This window comes from Bos grunniens, chromosome X (genome assembly GCF_055505025.1).
Source record: "Bos grunniens cultivar Pamir isolate PY7600 chromosome X, Bosgru_T2T1.0, whole genome shotgun sequence".
Taxonomy (NCBI): Eukaryota; Metazoa; Chordata; class Mammalia; order Artiodactyla; family Bovidae; genus Bos; species Bos grunniens.
This window is the reverse complement of record NC_141194.1, coordinates 79,812,965-79,834,496: the sequence shown is the minus strand read 5'-3', so window position 1 is coordinate 79,834,496 and position 21,532 is coordinate 79,812,965. Positions and strand designations below refer to the sequence as shown.

The 21,532-nt window shown below is 35.3% G+C and overlaps 1 protein-coding gene across 1 annotated transcript; it reads right to left on the bottom strand.

Moving 5' to 3' along the window:
- Positions 1–718: 718 nt before the first annotated feature.
- IL13RA2 (interleukin 13 receptor subunit alpha 2) lies at positions 719–21,399 on the bottom strand. The gene is given in 11 exon segments (XM_086386840.1): positions 719–852; positions 854–865; positions 1,619–1,734; positions 6,020–6,164; positions 7,332–7,474; positions 8,619–8,803; positions 12,284–12,404; positions 12,983–13,136; positions 14,185–14,336; positions 20,003–20,129; positions 21,278–21,399. Coding segments are annotated over 11 exon segments (1,218 nt in total). The 5' UTR covers positions 21,302–21,399; the 3' UTR covers positions 719–813.
- Between the last annotated feature and the right edge of the window lie 133 nt (positions 21,400–21,532).

The following is a 21,532-nucleotide window of genomic DNA, read 5'->3' as shown; positions in this document are numbered from 1 at the left end:
ACCCATCCCTTGATTTTTCTATATGTAGCACTCTCATCTTGGATTGAGGAAATGTTAAAGAGAAAACCACAGGCCCAAAATGGCACAACTTGTGCTAAAGCCCATGATAGCAAATGTAGATTAAACAACTAACCTAATTGCAGTTTTGACCTTCACCAGAAATGTAATCTTAATCAACCAGTCTGGAATTTTCTGGTCAGCACCAATGAGGTCACCTGCTACATGGGCTCTCTATATCCCCTCAGAGAAGAAGAGGCAATCTGCCTGCTAAAACCCCTTGCTTTCCCTTCCCCCCTCAAAAAAGAAGATGTGTTGGCCTAAAAACAATCCTTTTTTTCTTTTGCTAATAGCTTCCTTGCCCTATCCTTCTTCCTATAAAAACCTTCTGTTTTGTACAACCCCTCAGAGTACCCTTCTAGTTGCTAGGTAGGATGCAGTCTGATTCATGAATCACCTAATAAAGGTAATTAGATCTTCAATTTAATTGGTTGAACTTTGTTTTTGTTTTTGACCTCACCACCCAGCGTGAGGGACCTTAGTTCCCTGACCAGTGGAATTTAGAACCCTGCAGTGGAAGAGCAGAGTCATAACCACTTGACTGCCAAGGAAGTCTCTGAACTTTGTGTCTTAATAAGAAAAAAAAATCTGTTAATAGAATCCATAAAATTCCCTACTAATTGAGGATTTTAATAATCAAACGCCTATTTAAAGACAACAATGTTTTCAAAATAAAATTTATTCAACATTTAGGAAAAAATTCAGTTTGATAAGACTCATATCTAACATTTGGCCATACGACTGGGATTTATTGAGTCAACAGAGTGAATCTTGATTAGAAAGGGCTTCTTTTTTCAGTATGAAAAACCTGAAATTAAGAAAGAGCTCCATTATTAACAGTCATTAATAACACAAACTATTTGACTTAGATTAATAACTCAGAGAAATAGAAAAAAAGCATTCAGCAGGGAATAAAGCAAAACATTTCATGTACATTCACATTTCTTTTATCTTTAAAAGACTTGGCATTATGGTATTTTTCCTCTAAGTCACATTTCCTTCTTAAAGCTCACCAAAGATACAGTGGTCAACCTATAGCATTATCTGTATAACTCAAATAGCTAAAATCAGCTCATAATGCAGGTTATAATCAGCTCATAATGCAGGTTATGTTTTTGTATAGATTCTACTGTACAGCTAGCAGAACTGGAGTGTGAGCTCTCGGAGGTTATGCACCAAGATTTTTAAAATTTTTGCGATCTTTCACCTGTGGCACACTAGTAATATATATCAAGCTGTGTACATTTTAAGTCAGTCTTTCCTTTTCCCCATCCTGCTTTTCTCCTGTAATTCTCATGTTTTCCTTAATCTAAAGGTAGCGTTTCATGTTCTAAAGCATTATTCTTATACATCATCAAAAGCAAGTTCACCCCAAAATGTACCTTTTTAGGGTTAATTTTTTAAATTACTGTTCATTCTTAAGACATCATCATAGTCTACACAACATCATTGTACATTCACAGTGTACAGGTGGTTATAAAATGTAGGTTCATCAGTTCTAAAGCAAAATATTTTTTTATCTATTACCTCAGACTAAACATGGTAATGCTATACAACTTACCATTTTCAATAAATTTCTTTGCTTATATAAAAGTGTACAAGTAACTATCAAAACAAATAATGAGACAAGAACAAACGGTACCAAGAAAAATAGTAAGATTTCCTTCCATATGTCACCTAGGATTAAAATCACAAAAAAAAAAGGGAAAGGGTTAGATGTGTACAATTATTTTGAAAATGGAATTATTTTATAAATAAACTTGTAAATGGAGAAGAACTGAGTTAAACTTGGCAACTTCTGCCATATCTCCCAGTGTGATGTTTGAGTATGGCATTCCTTTAATTCGTGCACTTTTTTTTTATAGAACAACTACTTTACTGGATTGTGACAGCTCTTCATTTTGCTTAGAGAAATAACTACCTAAAGCCCCATTCTATTTTCTTTAAAAAATATTTATTTATTTATTTGGCTGTGCCAGATCTTAGTTGCGGCATACAAGATCTTTAGTTTCGGCATTAAAACTCTAAGTTGAGGCATGTGGGATCTAGCTACCTGACCAGAGTTAGAACCTAGGTCCCCCTGCATTGAAAGCACAGTGTCTTAGCCATTAGACCACCAGGGAATTTCCTCCCCCCATTCATATTTTCTTACATGATTTTGTTTCAAATTTGTTCTTGTGAATTTTTTACAAAAACACAGTGGTAAAATATTAACAGAGGGATTAGATAAACACACCATATGTATCTCTTAACTCTCAATAAGTCAAATGTTTATATCATACAATGCAGTAGTGAGTGAAAGTTGGTCTTCAATAAGTCTCAGTGCAAATAATGGAGCTAGTCTTTAAAAGTCATGTTTTTGAAATTGTCTCACATTCTGGAGACTAAAGAAATGAGCTTTTTCTTATCATTCTTTTTTTTTTTTTTTTTTTAGGGATGAAATTTTAATGGTTCTTCTGCATAGCAAGGGCTTCCCTGGTGGCTCAGTTGGTAAAGTGTCTGCCTGCAATGAGGGAGAGCCATGTTTGATACCTGGGTTGGGAAGATCCTCTGGAGAAGGAAATGGCAACCCACTTCAGTATTCTTGCCTAAAGAATTCTATGGACAGAGGAGCCTGGTGGGCTACAGTCCATGGGGTCACAAAGAGTTGGACACAACTGAGTAACTGACACTTTCACTGCATAGCAAGAAATGAGCAATCACTAGACAAATTGAAAATGTATACAAGGTTTATCCTTCCAAAACCAGTATCTCCCACATTTTTGAAATACTATGGAACATTTTGAATCTTAGGCCTATACCTATACTCAAAACTATCTCCAGCCCCACTTTTTCTTGGTGTCTTATTCATTTAGGATCTTATTTTCTATTAGAAAATTACCAAATTCATAGGCCCAGTTAAGAATTGCAAGGATATAATCCAGAGAAATGACTAATGATATGAGCTTCTGGCATGCAAAATTAACAGCAAGAAATAGGCTTCTTTTGTGAAGTTTCAGAGTAAATCCTGAATAAGATAGTCATTTTCAAAATATTACTGTGCTATTTTTCTATAACTTAAAACATCCAATAAGAAATGTGCAAAAGAAATAAGACCACATGCATCTCAAAAGTCTTTGTTTCTAATCTAAAACTTATTAAGATTCTACCAAGAGATAGCCATCAGGGCAAAAGAAATCTGTCATCAAAAACATGGTTAAGATTACATACAAAAAGTTTAAAAAACAAAAACAAACAAAAAAACAACATAAATCAATTATACTCCAACTTTAAAAAAGAAGATTATATGTAAAATATATAAAAGGATGTTATTTTGAGAATGTGGCTAAAAATTCACCATGTCTTCTTTAAACACTCATTGACTAATGAAAGTGAAAGTCACTCAGTCCTGTCTGACTCTTTGTGGTCCCATAGACTATACATGGAATTCTCCAGGGCAGAATACTGGAGTGGGTAGCCTTCCCTTCTCCAGGGGATCTTCCCAAACCAGGTCTTCTGCATTGCAGACAGATTCTTTACCAGCTGAGCCACAAGGGAAGCCCAAGAATACTGGAGTGGGTAGCCTATCCCTTCTCTAGCGGATCTTCCCGACCCAGGAATCGAAACAAGATATAATTCAGGGCACAGTGTCAGTTCCAGAGTCTCAGATTTTTTATATTAGTGACAAAAATGAAAAAAAAAAAAAACATAGTACAAGTAAGTGTTCTTTCTGATTCCATGTATCTTTAGTTAATTGAGTTCTTTCTCTCTCTCTGTCTGTTTTTCCTCCATAGCCCTTAGTGATTATAAGATATATTTGGCTTCTTTGCTTATGTCTATCTCTACTTAACTTGGGAATAAAATATAAATTCAATGAGAACAAAGATTTTTTTTTTTTTTTACCACTGTACCTCCAGTACCTGAAAAACTCTGACATGTAGTAGGTGCTTAACAAATATCTGATATATGAAAGAGAATGATATCAGTATACTAATAGCAAGATAACAAAAACAGATTCTATTATAATGGAACAACATAAAAGGAGATGAATGATCAATAAAAATGCCATTATATGTTTGTATCTGCATATGTGTTTATATGCCTTCAAGAAAGAACAAGGCTGAGCTGATTTCCTTCCATTTAAAATAATTACTAACATTTATATTGATAAAGCTAGTATACCGTGAAGCACAATAATATTTTGCCACTTTCTCAATGTTGTTTATATTGCTATTTTTGTCTTCCATGAAAGTTTATTTTCTTTTTTTAATTCTTTATTTTATGTTGCCATATTATTGGTTAACAATGTTGTATTAGCTTCAGGTGTACAGCAAAACAATTCAGTTGTATATATATATATATATATATATTCTTTTTCAAATTCTTTTCCCATTTAGGTTATTACAGAGTATTCAGCAGAGATCCCTGTGCTATATAATAGGTCCTTATTGGTTATTCATTTTAAATATAGTGTGTTCATGTCAATCCCAAACATATTTAATTGAAATACATCTTTTACCATAAGTCACTTTAAATCAGTGTTGGAAGTAAACAGAATGTATATTTTACTAGTGATAACATATTATTCAGAAAAATGTTCATTAGGCATGGTACCAGACACTCAAAAACAAGTGTCTTGTTTAAGATTTCTGTTCTCTTGAAAATCAAAAGCATAGGAAAATATTGATTAAAATAGTCTTCCCCACAAAAGAACTAGCACATTCTCTCTTCTGACAGAAAAGCAAGAATGTTGATAACTGAACTATAACAAGACTCTGAACTACAACAACTTAAACTAGCTAAAACAGAACATTAGATTTCCTATAAATCTATGTTCAGTTGAAGTGCTTGCTAATTTATCTTTTGTTTATAGACTATCTGCAAGAGCATTTGGAGAAGGCAATGGCACCCCACTCCAGTACTCTTGCCTGGAAAATCCCATGGACAGAGGAGCCTGATAGGCTGCAGTCCATGGGGTCGCTAAGAGTCGGACACGACTGAGCTAATTCACTTTCACTTTCACTTTTCACTTTCATGCTTTGGAGAAGGAAATGGCAACACACTCCAGTGTTCTTGCCTGGAGAATCCCAGGGACGGGGGAGCCTGGTGGGCCGCCGTCTATGGGGTTGAACAGAGTCGGACACGACTGAAGAGACTTAGCAGCAGCAAGAGCATTTGGACTTTCATAATTACAAAATTCACTGAGAGAAAATTAATTTTGCTAGCAAAGAGCAAATAGTTTAGTTACTGTTCTTTTTAAAATATATTTTCTTCAATAACTATATCAACATATTTTATGATTGTTCCCTCTTTCTAACATTTAAATGGATTCATTTGAATTTCAATGGGGAAGAGGCATAGACTTTAAAAATCTTGAATAATGAGCATATAATTTTTCAAAACCATATAAAGAAGATACATAATATACCCAAGGGTCTAATAAAATACATATATGCTTGTATGTAAAACTTCAGAGTAAATGTACTACTGCAACTCCAGTTGGTACTAATACAGATTTGGTTAACATCTGGTAAGTATATAAGAAACTCAAGAATAGCACCACCAAATTTTGGAGCTAAGACTACCATTGGAAGGTAATCCACTAGCAAAATCAAAGCAAAACAGGTAAAATTAGCTTGTCAAATGAAAGTAGAAAGAATCAAACAGAATTTATTAAACCTTGCAGTGTGGAAAAGATACAGCTCAATTAATATTATAGACATCTATAAAAATAAGTAATATAGCCAATATTTTATAATAACTTTAAATGGAGTAAAGCCTTTTAAATTGTGAATCACTATATTGTACACTTGTAACTTATATCTCAAGAAACTATACTTCAATTAAAAAAAATGGTGAAGAAAGGTTGACCCTATGATATTGATAACCTGTGTCACTAAATTGTAGTGACCTATGACATCCAATAAGGCATCTTCTTCCTCAAACAGCGCTAGAAATACTCTACTGTTCTTTTATCCCATACCTTTCCAGCACTGTTCATCACTCCACTCACTCCATATTCCATCATCTGCACAATAAATATTCATTTTGCTTCTTACTAAAAAGCATAATTGGAGACTTTCATTTGATGTTCTTGTGATGTATATTTCATTTTCAATTGTGGTAGTCTGAAAGCCAAGAAAAAAATAAGATGTCATTATTTGATCTAACTGCAGCTAGCCATACTCCATTTGATTTGTCATTTTTATAAAGTGAATTTTGTTACATGAAATAAATGCATCAAATGCCTAGAAAGGTATATACCAAAATCCTAACAGTGGCCATCGCTGTATGGTGTTTTACTTTTCATTCTTTCTTCCTTATTTATACTTAAAATTTTTCCTGTAGTGATAATGGATTACTGGTAGTAAAGGGAATATATGACAGGGCAAAATTCCTAGGTAGTTTTGGTGCTTATGACTCCCATTTTGGATTAGTTTCAAATTGTCCAGATTCCATAAATTAGAAAATGCTACATATACTGAGTTAGCAAAAAGAGTCATCATCGAAGGTTGTTTCTATGAATACTGTAAAGTTCATACACACAAAGCTTCTTTTTTCCCTTATTCTTATTTTGTTTAATCATAAGACCAGTATAACAGTGCTCAGGGCCTGACACGAAACCACCCCTTCCGATATGAGAATACACACAGCTGGATGTTCTCAAAAGAAAAAAAGAAAATCACTTCATGATTACTTCAGTTTTTCATTTAAAAGAGCCAAAGAGTGTTTCTCATCCAAAACAACAGCTTTTCATTTGTTATAACTTTTCTTGGGAGCTAGCATAATGTAATGTAAATTAAAGTAGACTGGGAATAAGATCTGGATTCTAGTTCTAGGTACATAATTTTATTGTAAGTCAATTCACTTCCTTGGGACTTGTAAATCTATTTTTTCAAGTAGAATAAATCAGTTTTTTTCATCTGTATGTGAAGTGAATTGATTAGAACTAGTCTAATCAATTGTCTCCACCACTTGTCTTCATCACTTGTTTCCACCACTCCCTAAGCTGGAAACCAATGAATAAAATTAATATATAACAATTTGGAAACAAGTGACTAGATTATCTCTAAGGACCTATGTAGCTTTAAAGTTGGTATAATTAGCTGATTATACTTTCAGACTGCAAGCATCTTTCTGTTGTCCACAAGATTGTTTGGTTTTCTGGAAGTTAAACTAAGGTGCATGTCATGTTCCATCCTCATGTGAATAGCAACTGACTTTGGTTCTCATGTTTACTATTTTATTTAAAAGGCTGTGTTTATGATTTTCCCAAATAAATGAAATTTCCATACCACCCAGGCAGTATCATCTTCTGTGAACTCAATTTCATAAATGAGACATTTTGCTGGAATAGGTCCTCTGGGAATGCTCCATTTCAGGTTGACTTCTGAATTCTTCATAGTAAGACTAAGGTAGTCTGGTGGCAAAGGTTTAACTGAAAACAAAAGGAAACAATTTCAACATGAAAGTTATTGAAGTTTAGCAGTAGCCTTTATCAAAAGCTAGGGGCACCTATTAACTGAAGCCTCCAGGGTAAATCAGGTGGCTCAAGACTATTCTCTATAAGTAAGTAAATAAGCGTTAGTTGCTTAATTGTGTCTGACTCTTTGAGACCCCATGGACTGCAGCCCACCAGGCTCCTCTGTCCATGAGATTTCCATGCAAGGATACTGGAGTGGGTTGCCATTTCCTTCTCCAGGGGATCTTCCTAACCCAGGGATCGAACCCAGGTCTCCTGCACTGCAGGCAGATCCTTTACTGACTGAGCTATAAGGGAAGCCCCAATGTGAATTAAAATCAAAGCCACTTGCTAACCAAGATCAGTTGAAGAAACTTGGTTATTTGGGAAACTGATTTTTTGTTAAGCCACATATTGACAAATATGTAAAGAGAAAAGCTAGAAGATCCAAATCATTACAGTCATTTTTCCATTTTATGGCATTAGAAACAACTACCACAACAAATTACTACTAGTATTTTTATTTTTATTAATAGCTAATTCTTATTTAGAGCTTATGATGTGTCAGGAAGTAAACCAGGAATGTTACGTCATAAACTTATTCATATCTCACAATAAATCTATGAGGTGGTCCTCTATTATCTTCATTTTACTGATAAGGAAATTGAAACATATTAAGAGTAACTCACCCAAAGTCATATAGCTAGAATGTAATAAATTCAAAATTTATGGCTGGCTCTAGAACCTGTCATTCTTATAACTGTTAGAAATGAGAACACAGACTCAGACAATATCCAACCTATTCCCAGGGCCTTTTGAGCATTGGGAATGAGTGATTCCATAATTATTCCATTATTAACACTAGACAAAAATACTTTCTAGAAGACAAACTCTGAAGCTGGGAAACAAATTATGAATTCTAAATGAAAACTATGCTTTATACTCATTCAATTCCTTATCTTCCATACTTTTATATTTAATTAGTTCTTCCTTGTACTCTGTTGGCCTCCAGTTTTCTGGCTTTGCATTCCAGTAGATATCTATTTATCTACCTCTTCTCTTCCACATGGTCGGTTGTAAATGGTCTAAACTAGAAACATTTTGAAGTTGTTTACCTCACCTATATTTTGAAGCTGAAAAATGAAATAGCTGGGTCTGATTAACTGGGATTCTGATGATCCATTAACACAGATGTAGAAATCTTTATAGTCTGATGACTCCAAGTAGGGAAACCTGCATCCAATATTTTTTCCTTTAGCCTGGATGTAATCAATACACTCTAACACATGGTCCAAGCCCTCATACCTATAAAAAGAAGTGTGGTAAGAATTGTGTTTATCAATATCTTCTAGTTGTATGTTGCTCAGTTTTCAATTATTTTAAAATACCAGATAAATAAAAAATAATTTAATAACATACAACATTTACTGAATACCAACTATGTGCCAGATCCCATGAAAAGTGCTAGGGGTACAATAGTAAGGAAAGTAGACACAGCCCATTATTTTACAGAGCTTACAGTCTGGTGGGAATCTATACAAAATTTCAGATATAAGGCAATAATTCTTACTCATATATTTAGGTTATGTTGATTCACCAATAGGATTGTGAATCAAAGAATAAGATTCCTATTAGGAAAACATGGGATTTATATTGATAATCCTGAATGGTACTGCTTTTTGAAATACAGTACTGAAGAATTTACTAGAAGAAAGCAGATTTAAAAGCAGATTTACAAGGTGGCCAAGAAGCATAGGAAAAGATGTTCAACATCAGTAATTATTAGAGAAATGCAAATCAAAACTACAATGAGGTGTCACCTCATACCAGTCAGAATGGCCTTCATCAACAAGTCTACAAACAATCAATGCTGGAAATGGGGTTGGTAGATGCTAACTATTACATTTAGAATGGATAAACAGCAAGCTCTTAATGTATAGTACAGGGAACTATATTCAATATCCTGTGATAAACCACAATGGAAAAGAATGTATATATGTATATAACTGAGTCATTTTGCTGTACAGCAGAGATTGGAGCAACACTGTAAGTCAATCTCACTTCAGTGGGAAAAAAAGAAAGAAAAATAATGCTGGAGCAGGTGTGAAGTAAAAGGAGCCCTCCTACACTGTTGGTGGGAATATAAATTGGTATAACCACTATAAAGAACAGTATGGAGGTTCCTTAAAAAAACTAAAAATAAAACTACTATATGATCCAGCAATCCCACTCCTGGGCATATAGCTGGAGAAAACTAACTAGGAAAGATACATGCATCTCAGTATTCATAGTGGCACTGTTTACAGTAGCCAAGGCATGGAAGCAATCTAAATGTCCATTGATAGATGAATGGATAAAGTAGATGTGGTACATATACAAAATGGAATACTACTTAGCCATAAAAATAAATGAGATCATGCTATCTGCAGCGACATGAATGGAGCTAGATATTATCATACAAATGAAGTAAATCAGAAAGAGAAATAAAAATATCATATGATATCACTTATATTTAAATATACAAAATGACACAAATGAACTTATTTACAAAACAGAAACAGTCTCATAGACTTCAAAAACAAACATGGTTACTAAAGGGGAAAGGTGGTGGTGGGGTAAATTAGGAGCTTGGATTAAAATATACACACTATTATATACAAAATAGGTAATCAATAAGGACCTACTGTATAGCACAGGAAACTACTCAATATTCTATAATAACCTATGTGGGAAAAGAAACTGAAAAAGAAGAGATATATGTATATGTATAACTGAATCACTTTGCTGTACACTTGAAACTAAAAACATTGTAAATCAACTATATTCTAATATAAAATAAAAATCAAATTTCAAAGTAAATAAAATATAAAAATGAAAGAGAAAATTTAATTAAAACATTTAAAAAATAAAAGCAGACATAAAATATTGTTATGTTTAATAAAATGAATGAAAATCCTCTGAGAACATAATACACATAGGGATAAATCTCATAAAAGCCAGCCAGTTCAGTCACTCAGTTGTGTCCGACTCTTTGCGACCCCATGAATCCCAGCACGCCAGGCCTCCCTGTCCATCACCAACTCCCGGAGTTCACTCAGACTCACATCCATCGAGTCAGTGATGCCATCCAGCCATATCATCCTCTGTCGTTCCCTTCTCCTCTTGCCCCCAATCCCTCCCAGCATCAGAGTCTTTTCCCTTCGCATGAGGTGGCCAAAGTACTGGAGTTTCAGCTTTAGCATCATTCCTTCCAAAGAAATCCCAGGGCTGGTCTCCTTCAGAATGGACTGGTTGGATCTCCTTGCAGCCAAAATATGAGCCTAGCAGCTGATATGGTACTGGTACAAATATCTGGACTCCATTGAATTCACTTTATGCCAAATATTTTGCTAAGTCATATCCGACTCTTTGTAAACCCATGGGCTGCAAGGTTTCCCTGCCCTTTACTATTTCCCAGAATTTGTTCAAACTCCTGTCCATTGAGTCAATGATGCCATCCAACTAACTCATCCTCTGTTGCCCCCTTATCCTCCTGTACTCAACCTTTCCCAGAATCAGAGTCTTTTCCAACAAGTTGGGCTCTTCATATCAGGTAGCTAAATTATTGGGACTTCAGCTTCTGCATCAATCCTTCCAATGAATATTCAGAGTTGATTTCCTTTAGGATTGACTGGTTTGATATTCCTGGCTGTTCAAGGGACTCTCAAGAGTCTTCACCAGCACCACAGTTTGAAAGTGTCAATTCTTTGGTGCTTAGCCTTCTTCATGGTCCAACTCTCACATCTGTAAATGACTACTGGAAAAACCATAGCTTTGACTATATGATTGTTGGCAAAGTGGCCATGAAATTAAAAGATGCTTGCTTCTTGGAAGAAAAGCTACAACAAACCTAAATGGTATATTAAAAGCAGTGACAACAATTTAAACACTTAGTGAGAGTTAACAAAGTCATGGAAGTCAGAAAAAGGATCAGGTTTTAATAGCTACATGGTTTTTTAAAAAGCAAGAATATGAAATATGGCAAAACTATTTAGGTTATAATTCCATCTATCTAGAAGATGCAAAATTTAACTCAGTACAGAAACAATGATTGCATTCCTTATATCACCCATAGAGTGCCTTCTAGTAGCTACAGCCTAAACCTACTTATTCCCATTGAGAACCCTAAATAACTGTAAATAAACTTCATCATAAATCCAACTCTGAAAAAGTATAATGAATTCAGTTTAATGAAAATGAAATTCGCTCAGTTGTGTTCAACTCTTTGTGACTGCATGGACTATACAGTCCATGGACTTCTCCAGGCCAGAATACTGAAGTGGGTAGCCATTCCCTTCTCCAGGGGATCTTCCCAACCCAGGGATCGAACCCGGGTCTCCACATTGCAGGCGGATTTTTTATTAGCTGAGCTATCAGGGAAGCCCATCTAGAGGCCCAAGTATCTGTTTTGTTTGCCTTGTTTGTATTTTTTAAAGTTTGAATTGGTATGTATATATGTGCTAGTCGCTCAGTCCTGTCAGACTCTTTGCGACCCCAAGGACTGTAGCCCTCCAGGCTTCTCTGTCCATGGAATTCTCCGGGCAGGAATACTGGAGTGGGTTGCCATTCCCTTCTCCAGGGGATCTTCCCAACTCAGGGATTGAACCCAGGTCCCTTGCATTTCAGGTAGATTCTTTACCATCTGAGCTACCTGGGAAGCCCTAACGAAAATACAGTTACTCATACTGTGGATTAATTTTGATAGATATCTTCTGGATATGGAATTCTTATTATAAAAATACTTACCAGTAGTATAACCTGTAATTGCTATCCAAATGGGCACCCATGCCAGGTTTCCAAGAGCAGAGTAAATATTGCCAGTTGTAATATACACAATCCATATCCTGAATTTTAGTGTCCAGATTTCCTAAGAAATGAATAAACTGTGAATGCTTGAAAGACATGATAATGAATCACTTGGGAAATCACTAAGCAATTTTATTTCATTTCCTTTGACCTCTCCACTTCATTTAGCAATCAACATAATCAGGAAAACCCCCAAAGGAAGTTGTTGGAAATCACTTCACTTCAAGTGGAACATGCAAAATCAAAAACTTTTGAGGGCTCATTTATTGGTACTAGTGTAAGCATATGCAGAAGTGCCAAATTAATAATTCTAGGATGCTCTGAGCAGCTGCATAGTTGCATGTATATTCACTGATATGAGCCCCAAACTGGGATCTATATTAACCTAATAAGGGCTATAGTCTATGGGGCCACAAAGAGTTGCACATGACTGAGCATGCATGCATGAAATAAGATGTAGGTTTTGCCACATATGTTTTCTGATTTAAAGAATTCAAAACACCAGTCGCCCACTTCTCAGAAGGATTCTATTTTGTGCCACATTCTCAACTGTACATATAATCTGCTGTATAAGTGTTAAGGAACTTACTTCCCATAGATTTTTCTAACAGTATTATGACAAGAGAGATTTGTTTTAACCTTGTGATGATATCCAATAAGTAGCTTCTGACCATGAACTTTGAACTTCTGATCCATTTGTGCATTGCCTTGGCAGAAGTGTGTGTATCTTTGCTTCAACACCTTTGTTAAGATCAAATCCATCTTTGTAAAGTAGATTCTTAGTGATGATCGTCTGTTTGATAAAAAGATGAGACAGAGTCAAGCTTAGAAACAATAATGGTATCATGAGCCACATTAATAAGACTAAAAAGTCATTAATACTCTGGAGAGTCCTCAATAGCTAAGAAATTCCAGATTATTATCCGATAAAGTGTCCCAGATATATTTTTGGCAGAGTTCACCTTCTGCATATTATGTCATTTGATGAGATCTTAACACCTCATTTAAAATAAATTCTGGAAGACAAAAAAGGCTCTGTGGCAAGAACTTGAGCTATAACCAACTTGAAATCAAGGGATAATTTTCATGTACCATATGCCTATTACATGACAATTTATCACCTTTCAAAAATCACATGAAATCATGTACAATCTTGGTGGTAACTGGAGGAAGCCAGACAAAGTGCGACTATCTGAAGGACTAAAACCATATATCATTTATCCTTTTATTCCTGATACCTAGCTAGTGAAGTAGCTGGCAAAAAAGTTTTGGAAAACTTTTGGAAAAAAAGTTACTCAATGACTGTTTGATTTTAATTGTTCTTTGAAACTACCTAGCTGAATTAAGAAGATAACAGAATTCCTTGTACAATCAAAATCTTTGAAAGAAATGCTTGTTGACTATGTAAATAGTTAATGATTCAATAAACTTTCACTGAGCACTTACTACAATATATGCAAAGAACCATGCTGTGTTCTGTAGGGTGAGTACAAAGATAAATAAGGATTAATTCCTACAGAGAAAAAGCTGACATCATCCAGTAGCATAAGTAAGATCCATACACAGGATTTAAGTAACTCTGAAATATGGTAATATGTATAAGTACTCTATGAGTCCATATTCCATGAGATCAGGTTTTCCTTTCCTGTACTTCCAGTGGTAGTCTTAATAGTGGGTGGGGTGAGAACAGATATTGCAGGATACACAGGAGACAACAGCAGGCATGCAACTTATATCTTAATAATAGCTATTGAGATACAGAAATAAGAGCAGACACTGACATCAGGAATCACAAGAAAACTAATAAGCACTCTAGTATCTTAAGTGCATGCTTTACTTACCCTCCAGCTTTCACTATCAACATTTCGATATTTTAACTCATATTCTACAGTGCATTTGTTAAAATTATCCAGAGACACTGGAGGTTGCCACTGCAAATAGAGATAACCTAAATATCCAGGGTCCACTATTTGAAAATCCTGAGGAGGATTAACTGAAATAAAATCAATAGAATATTTTAATTTTTATCCTGAATTTTATGACAAAGATTTTTAAATCTAGATTACTTCCATATGTCCATCAACTGATGAATGAAAAAAAAAAAAAAAACTATGATACATTCATAAAATGGAATATTATCCAGCCATAAGAAAGAATGAAATACTGATATATGCTAGAACATGAATGAACCTTGAAAACCTTATGCTAAGTGAAAGAAGCCCACATATTGCATGATTTCATTTACGTGAGATATTGAAATAGGCAAATTCATAGAGACAGAAAATCAATTAGTGGTTGTCAGGTGCTGGAGGGAGGGGCGAATGAGATGTAACTACTTAATGGATATGAAGTTTCTTTTTGGGGTGATGTAACTATTCTGGAATTTGGTAACTGTGGCTATTATACAACTTTGTGAATATACTAAAAACCACTGTACATTATACTTTAAAATAATAAGTTTTATGTCTTGTGAATTAAATATCAGAAAAGCTGTTTTTAAAAATCTAGATTACTACTACATAGTTGTCCCTTCTTTAAGAAATTGCATATGTAAATGTGACTTAGCCTAGCTAGGTATTGTTTTCATGGAAATAAGAAATTCAACATGGAGTTATCTCTGCAGTCATATAGACCACAATTTGGTCTTGGGTAGGAACATTTTATTACATAAATCTCTCTCATAGCAAGAATCAGTCAGTATTAATCTAGTGTTTACTATATGTATAACAACATAACATACATGGCACATAGACACAAAGGGATAGAAAATATAAAATATGGCACACACAAAAAGGGATAGAAAATATAAAATATGACTACTCTGGCTAAGTGCCTTAAGAATTAGGAGAACAGGTAGATTTTGTTGGTCCATTCAAGATAATTGAATCCTCTGGTTAACTAAAGCTCAGAGCTATTTGTAGAATATGCAAACCTGAGCCATTCTTTGGAAGGACTCAAAAAAAAGTGGTAGGCAGCTGAGTGACAGGAAACAGCTTCTTTTATTTCAAGGGAGGGGGCAGCAGGAGGCAATGGCTCCTTCATCTGGTGATTTAGAAACCAATAAAAATTAACAAATTATTCTATAAATGTAGAAGTGTTAGTCACTCAGTCATGTCCAACTCTTTGCAACTCCATGGACTGTAGTCCACCAGACTCCTCTGTCCACAGAATTCTTGAAGCAAGAATACTGGAGTGGGTAGCCACGCCCTTCTCCAGGGGATTTTCTGGACCCAGGGATCAAACCTGGGCCTCCTACATTGTAGGCAGATTCTGTACTGTCTGAACTACAAGGGAAGTCCCATAAACTTACTAAGCCTACTAGCAAATCTAGTACATAGTACTGCTCTCATGTTGCCTTTCTGCTAATAATTTCTTCTCATTTCTGCTCTGCTTTTCATTTTAATACTTTACTTCATATTACATATTGAGGTAAGTAAAAGAATCAACAGAAATAAATGATGCCACAAATAATGATTTGAAATGAGAGCCCCATGAACCAAATAAAGAAGGTCTCTATTGAGGATGAAATGACAATCCTATTGTTCATGATTAGAAATTTTTGTTAAATACATACTTCTAATTAGCTTCTGCAATGAAAAGTTCATTAGACATGACTTAATAATTGTGTAATTATTTTTAAAATTCATTTTAAACTTATGTATTTTTAAAACTTATTTAATTGTCTTAAAAGTTAAGGTAGCTATGGTTTTTTCCAGTAGTCATGTATGGATGTGAGAGTTGGACTATAAAGAAAGCTGAGTGCCAAGAACTGATGCTTTTGAACTGCGGTGTTGGAGAAGACTCTTAAGAGTCCCTTGGACTGCAAGGAGATACAACCAGTCCATCCTAAAGGAAATCGGTCCTGAATATTCATTGGAAGGACTGATGCTGAAACTCCAATACTTTGGCCACCTGATGTGAAGAACTGACTCATTGGAAAAGACCCCGATGCTGGGAAAACTGAAGGTGGGAGGAGAAGGGGATGACAGAGGATGAGATGGTTGGATGGCATCACCGACTCAATGGACATGAGTCTAAGCAAGCTCCAGGAGTTGGTGATGGACAGCGAAGCCTGGTGTGCTACAGTCCATGGGGTAGCAAAGAATCAGACACAACTGAGCGACTGAACTGAACTGAGTAATTAAGGAAAGTTTTCAGTTAATTGCATACCAGACAATGAGGTTTTGGGTAAATAGCCTCTTTATTAGAAAAGATTATATGAAAACTAGGGCAGAAATAAATGCAAAAGAAACAAAAGGGACCATAGCAAAAATCAACAAAGCCAAAAGCTGGTTCTTTGAAAGGATAAATAAAATTGACAAACCATTAGCCAGACTCATCAAGAAACAAAGGGAGAAAAATCAAATCAATAAAATTAGAAGTGAAAATGGAGAGATCACAACAGACAACACAGAAATACAAAGGATCATAAGAGACTACCATCAGCAATTATATGCCAATAAGATGGACAACTTAGAAGAAATGGATAAATTCATAGAAAAGTAACAACTTTCCAAAACTGAACCAGGAAGAAAGAGAAAATCTTAATAGACCCATCACAAGCATGGAAATTGAAACCATAATCAGAAATTTTCCAGCAATCAAAAGCCCAGGTCCAGACGGCTTCACAGCTGAATTCTACCAGAAATTTAGAGAAGAGCTAACACCTATCCTACTCAAACTCTTCCAGAAAATTGCAGAGGACGGTAAACTTCCAAATGCATTCTATGAGGCCACCATCACCCTAATACCAAAACCTGACAAAGATGCCACAAAAAAAGAAAACTATAGGCCAATATCACTGATGAACATAGATGCAAAAATCCTTAACAAAATTCTAGCAATCAGAATCCATCAACACATTAAAAAGATCATATACCATGATCAAGTGGGATTTATCCCAGGGATGCGAGGATTCTTCAATACCCGCAAATCAATCAATGTAATAAATCACATTAACAAATTGAAAAATGAAAGCCATATGATTATCTCAATAGATGCAGAGAAAGCCTTTGACAAAATTCAACATCCATTTATGATAAAAAAAAAAAACTCTCCAGAAAGCAGGAATAGAAGGAACATACCTCAACATAATAAAAGCTGTATATGACAAACCCACAGCAAACATTATCCTCAATGGTGAAAAATTGAAAGCATTTCCCCTAAAGTCAGGAACAAGACAAGGGTGCCCACTTTCACCACTACTATTTAACATAGTTTTGGAAGTTTGGGCCACAGCAATCAGAGCAGAAAAAGAAATAAAAGGAATCCAAATTGGAAAAGAAGAAGTAAAACTCTCATTGTTTGCAGATGACATGATCCTCTACATAGAAAACCCTAAAGACTCCACCAGAAAATTACTAGAGCTAATCAAAGAATACAGTAAAGTTGCAGGATATAAAATCAACATACAGAAATCCCACGCATTCCTATACACTAATAATGAGAAAATAGAAAGAGAAATTAAGGAAACAATTCCATTCACCATTGCAATGAAAAGAATAAAATACTTAGGAATATATCTACCTAAAGAAACTAAAGACCTATATATAGAAACCTATAAAACACTGGTGAAAGAAATCAAAGAGGACACTAATAGATGGAGAAATATACCATGTTCATGGATCGGAAGAATCAATATAGTGAAAATGAGTATACTACCCAAAGCAATCTATAGATTCAATGCAATCCCTATTAAGCTACCAGTGGTATTTTTCACAGAGCTACAACAAATAATTTCACAATTTGTATGGAAATACAAAAAACCTCGAAAAGCCAAAACAATCTTGAGAAAGGAGAATGGAACTGGAGGAATCAACCTGCCTGACTTCAGGCTCTACTATAAAGCCACAGTCATCAATACAGTATGGTACTGGCACAAAGACAGAAATATAGATCAATGGAACCAAATAGAAAGCTCAGAGATAAATCCACACACGTATGGACACCTTATCTTTGACAAAGGAGGCAAGAATATACAATGGAGAAAAGACAATCTCTTTAACAAGTGGTACTGGGAAAACTGGTCAACCGCTTGTTAAAGAATGAAACTAGAACACTTTCTAACACCCTACACAAAAAATAAACTCAAAATGGATTAAAGATCTAAATGTAAGACCAGAAACTATAAAACTCCTAGAGGAAAACATAGGCAAAACACTCTCCGACATAAATCACAGCAGGATCCTCTATGACCCACCTCCCAGAATATTGGAAATAAAAGCAAAATTAAACGAATGGGACCCAATTAAAATTAAAAGCTTCTGCACAACAAAGGAAACTATAAGCAAGGTGAAAAGACAGCCTTCAGAATGGGAGAAAATAATAGCAAATGAAGCAACTGACAAACAACTAATCTCAAAAATATACAAGCAACTCCTGCAGCTCAATTCCAGAAAAATAAACGACCCAATCAAAAAATGAGCCAAAGAACTAAATTGACATTTCTCCAAAGAAGACATATAGATGGCTAACAAACACATGAAAAGATGCTCAACATCACTCATTATCAGAGAAATGCAAATCAAAACCACATTGAGATACCATTTCAAGCCAGTCACAATGGCTGCGATCCAAATCTACAAGCAATAAATGCTGGAGAGGGTATGGAGAAAAGGGAACCCTCTTACACTATTGGTGGAAATGCAAACTAGTACAGCCACTATGGAGAACAGTGTGGAGATTCCTTAAAAAGCTGGAAATAGAACTGCCTTTATGACCCAGCAATCCCACTGCTGGGCATACACACTGAGGAAACCAGAATTGAAAGAGACACGTGTATCCCAATGTTCATCGCAGCACTGTTTATAATAGCCAGGACATGGAAGCAACCTAGATGTCCATCAGCAGATGAATGGATAAGAAAGCTGTGGTACATATACACAATGGAGTATTACTCAGCCATTAAAAAGAATACATTTGAATCAGTTCTAATGAGGTGGATGAAACTGGAGCCTATTATACAGAGTGAAGTAAGCCAGAAAGAAAAACACCAATAGAGTATACTAACGCACATATATGGAATTTAGAAAGATGGTAACAATAACCCTGTACGCGAGACAGCAAAAGAGACACAGATGTACAGAACAGTCTTTTGGACTGTGTGGGAGAGGGTGAGGATGGGATGATTTGAGAGAATGGCATTGAAACATGTATAATATCATATAAGAAATGAATTGGCAGTCCAGGTTTGATGCAGGGTACAGGATGCTTGGGGCTGGTGCATTGGGATGACCCAGAAGGATGGTACAGGGAGGGAGGTGGGAGGGGGGTTCAGGATGGGGAACATGTGTATACCCGTGGTGGATTCATGTTGATGTATGGCAAAACCAATACAATATTGTAAAGTAATTATCTTCCAATTAAAATAAATAAATTTAAATTTAAAAAATAAATAAAAATAGATAACCAAAAAAAAAAAAAAAAGAAAAGATTATATGAAAAGGTATACAAAGTATATTTTAGTTTGGCTTTTATCCCACAAAATTTTTTTTATCATCAGTTACGTTACACATGAGGCTGACTAGTAAGAACGTATCTTTTGTGTTGGGCTCCCTGAAATATTTCCAATAATAATCCATCTATTTATGCACTTTCATATGGTAGCTTGAAAAGGCAGTTAATATCTCTGATTTTAAAACTACTCCATTCTTGGTTTACCTTTTATTTCAGCATTTGAAGACAAAGTAGAGCCAAAAGCTGTGCAAATAAGAAGGGTATATAGACATCTGGTATCCAAATGAATGAAAGCCATTTCTCTAAGATTTAATACCTTGAAATTTCCACTCTAAGAAGGAAAAAGATACAATTTTAACATTGTCATACTTCAATATGAACTAAATGTGATTAAAAACACAGTTAGGAACTCTTCGTGGGCTTTCCACCAAGAACTGGGGAAACTTTGCCCCTTTGAATCATTTAAACAGAAAAAAAAAAAAATCAAGCTTGGAACCAAAATAATTGGAAAGGAAGATTTTTGTCTCATCCTTATGAAAGCAAAAACAAGACAACACAAACATATCACTTCAACCCCCGGATTTCACACACACACACACACACACACACACACACACATTATACATCACATGATATGACCAAGATATGATGAGCTCAAATAGCCTTCAGCCTGAAGACTGAACCAGACCCACCTGAGTGTTCTTATCTATTTGCAGGGGGAATTATATCATTAGTCTCCATAGTGATATTCTCCACTAGCCACCAATACATACACACACTCTTTTCTATGACAAAAATTATTTGAAAGTTATCTGAATATTGATAAAAGCTCAGAAACAATACCAAATATACCAAAGCCTCAAATAACTCAGAACTTTGCTTCATTTCTTCATAAACATTAAATCCTCATCATCTAATCTCCTATGTGTTCTACTCTTCCCTGTATTTCTTATATCAGTAAATGGCACCATAATCTTCCCAGTTGTCCAAACCAGAAACCTGAGTCTTCCTGAACCCCTCCCTCTCCCATCCAATTTCTCCATTATCACTACACCTTCCTAAGCTGAGGATCTCATCATCAGGGATCTCCTTATCCAGTCTTTCTTGCCTCCAAACCATTTCACATCACATACAGTAAGGACAAATCTGAAATTATCACCTCTCTTAAAACAGCAATTCACTGCCACAGAATACAATTTAATCATTTTTTCCCACTGAAGAATACTGGTTTTATGATCAAAACTAAAAGGATTCATGTCTCCACACATCTATTCAATCAAAAAATACTCTCCTTTCCATAAAAAATCATTACTTCCAGTTCTACACTTCTCTTTCAGTCTATATTCTTAAAACCAACAATTTCACAGGAAGGATTAAAAGTCAATTACCCCAACAGTCAGAGACTGCTTTTCTTTTCTCCTACTTAAGTTAATTATGCAGGACAGACCCTTTTCCCCTGCCCCACCCTCTTAATCTTACCTGCTCCAGTTGTAATGTTCTCATGTTGCTAGGCTTCAATTATTACATAATGGAATCTTGGAATCAGACTGTTAGAGCCAGCAAGTATATTGGAGGCAATGCTAGTCCAATCCTCCTTTATATATTGGGAAGTAAAACTCAGACTTGCCCAAGATTACACAGTAAGTTAGTAAATTAGTAACAAAGCTGGAAGTAGAACAGAGATGTGATTCCCAATCTAGTGCCCTTCCACCCTAATATGCTGGATCCCACATG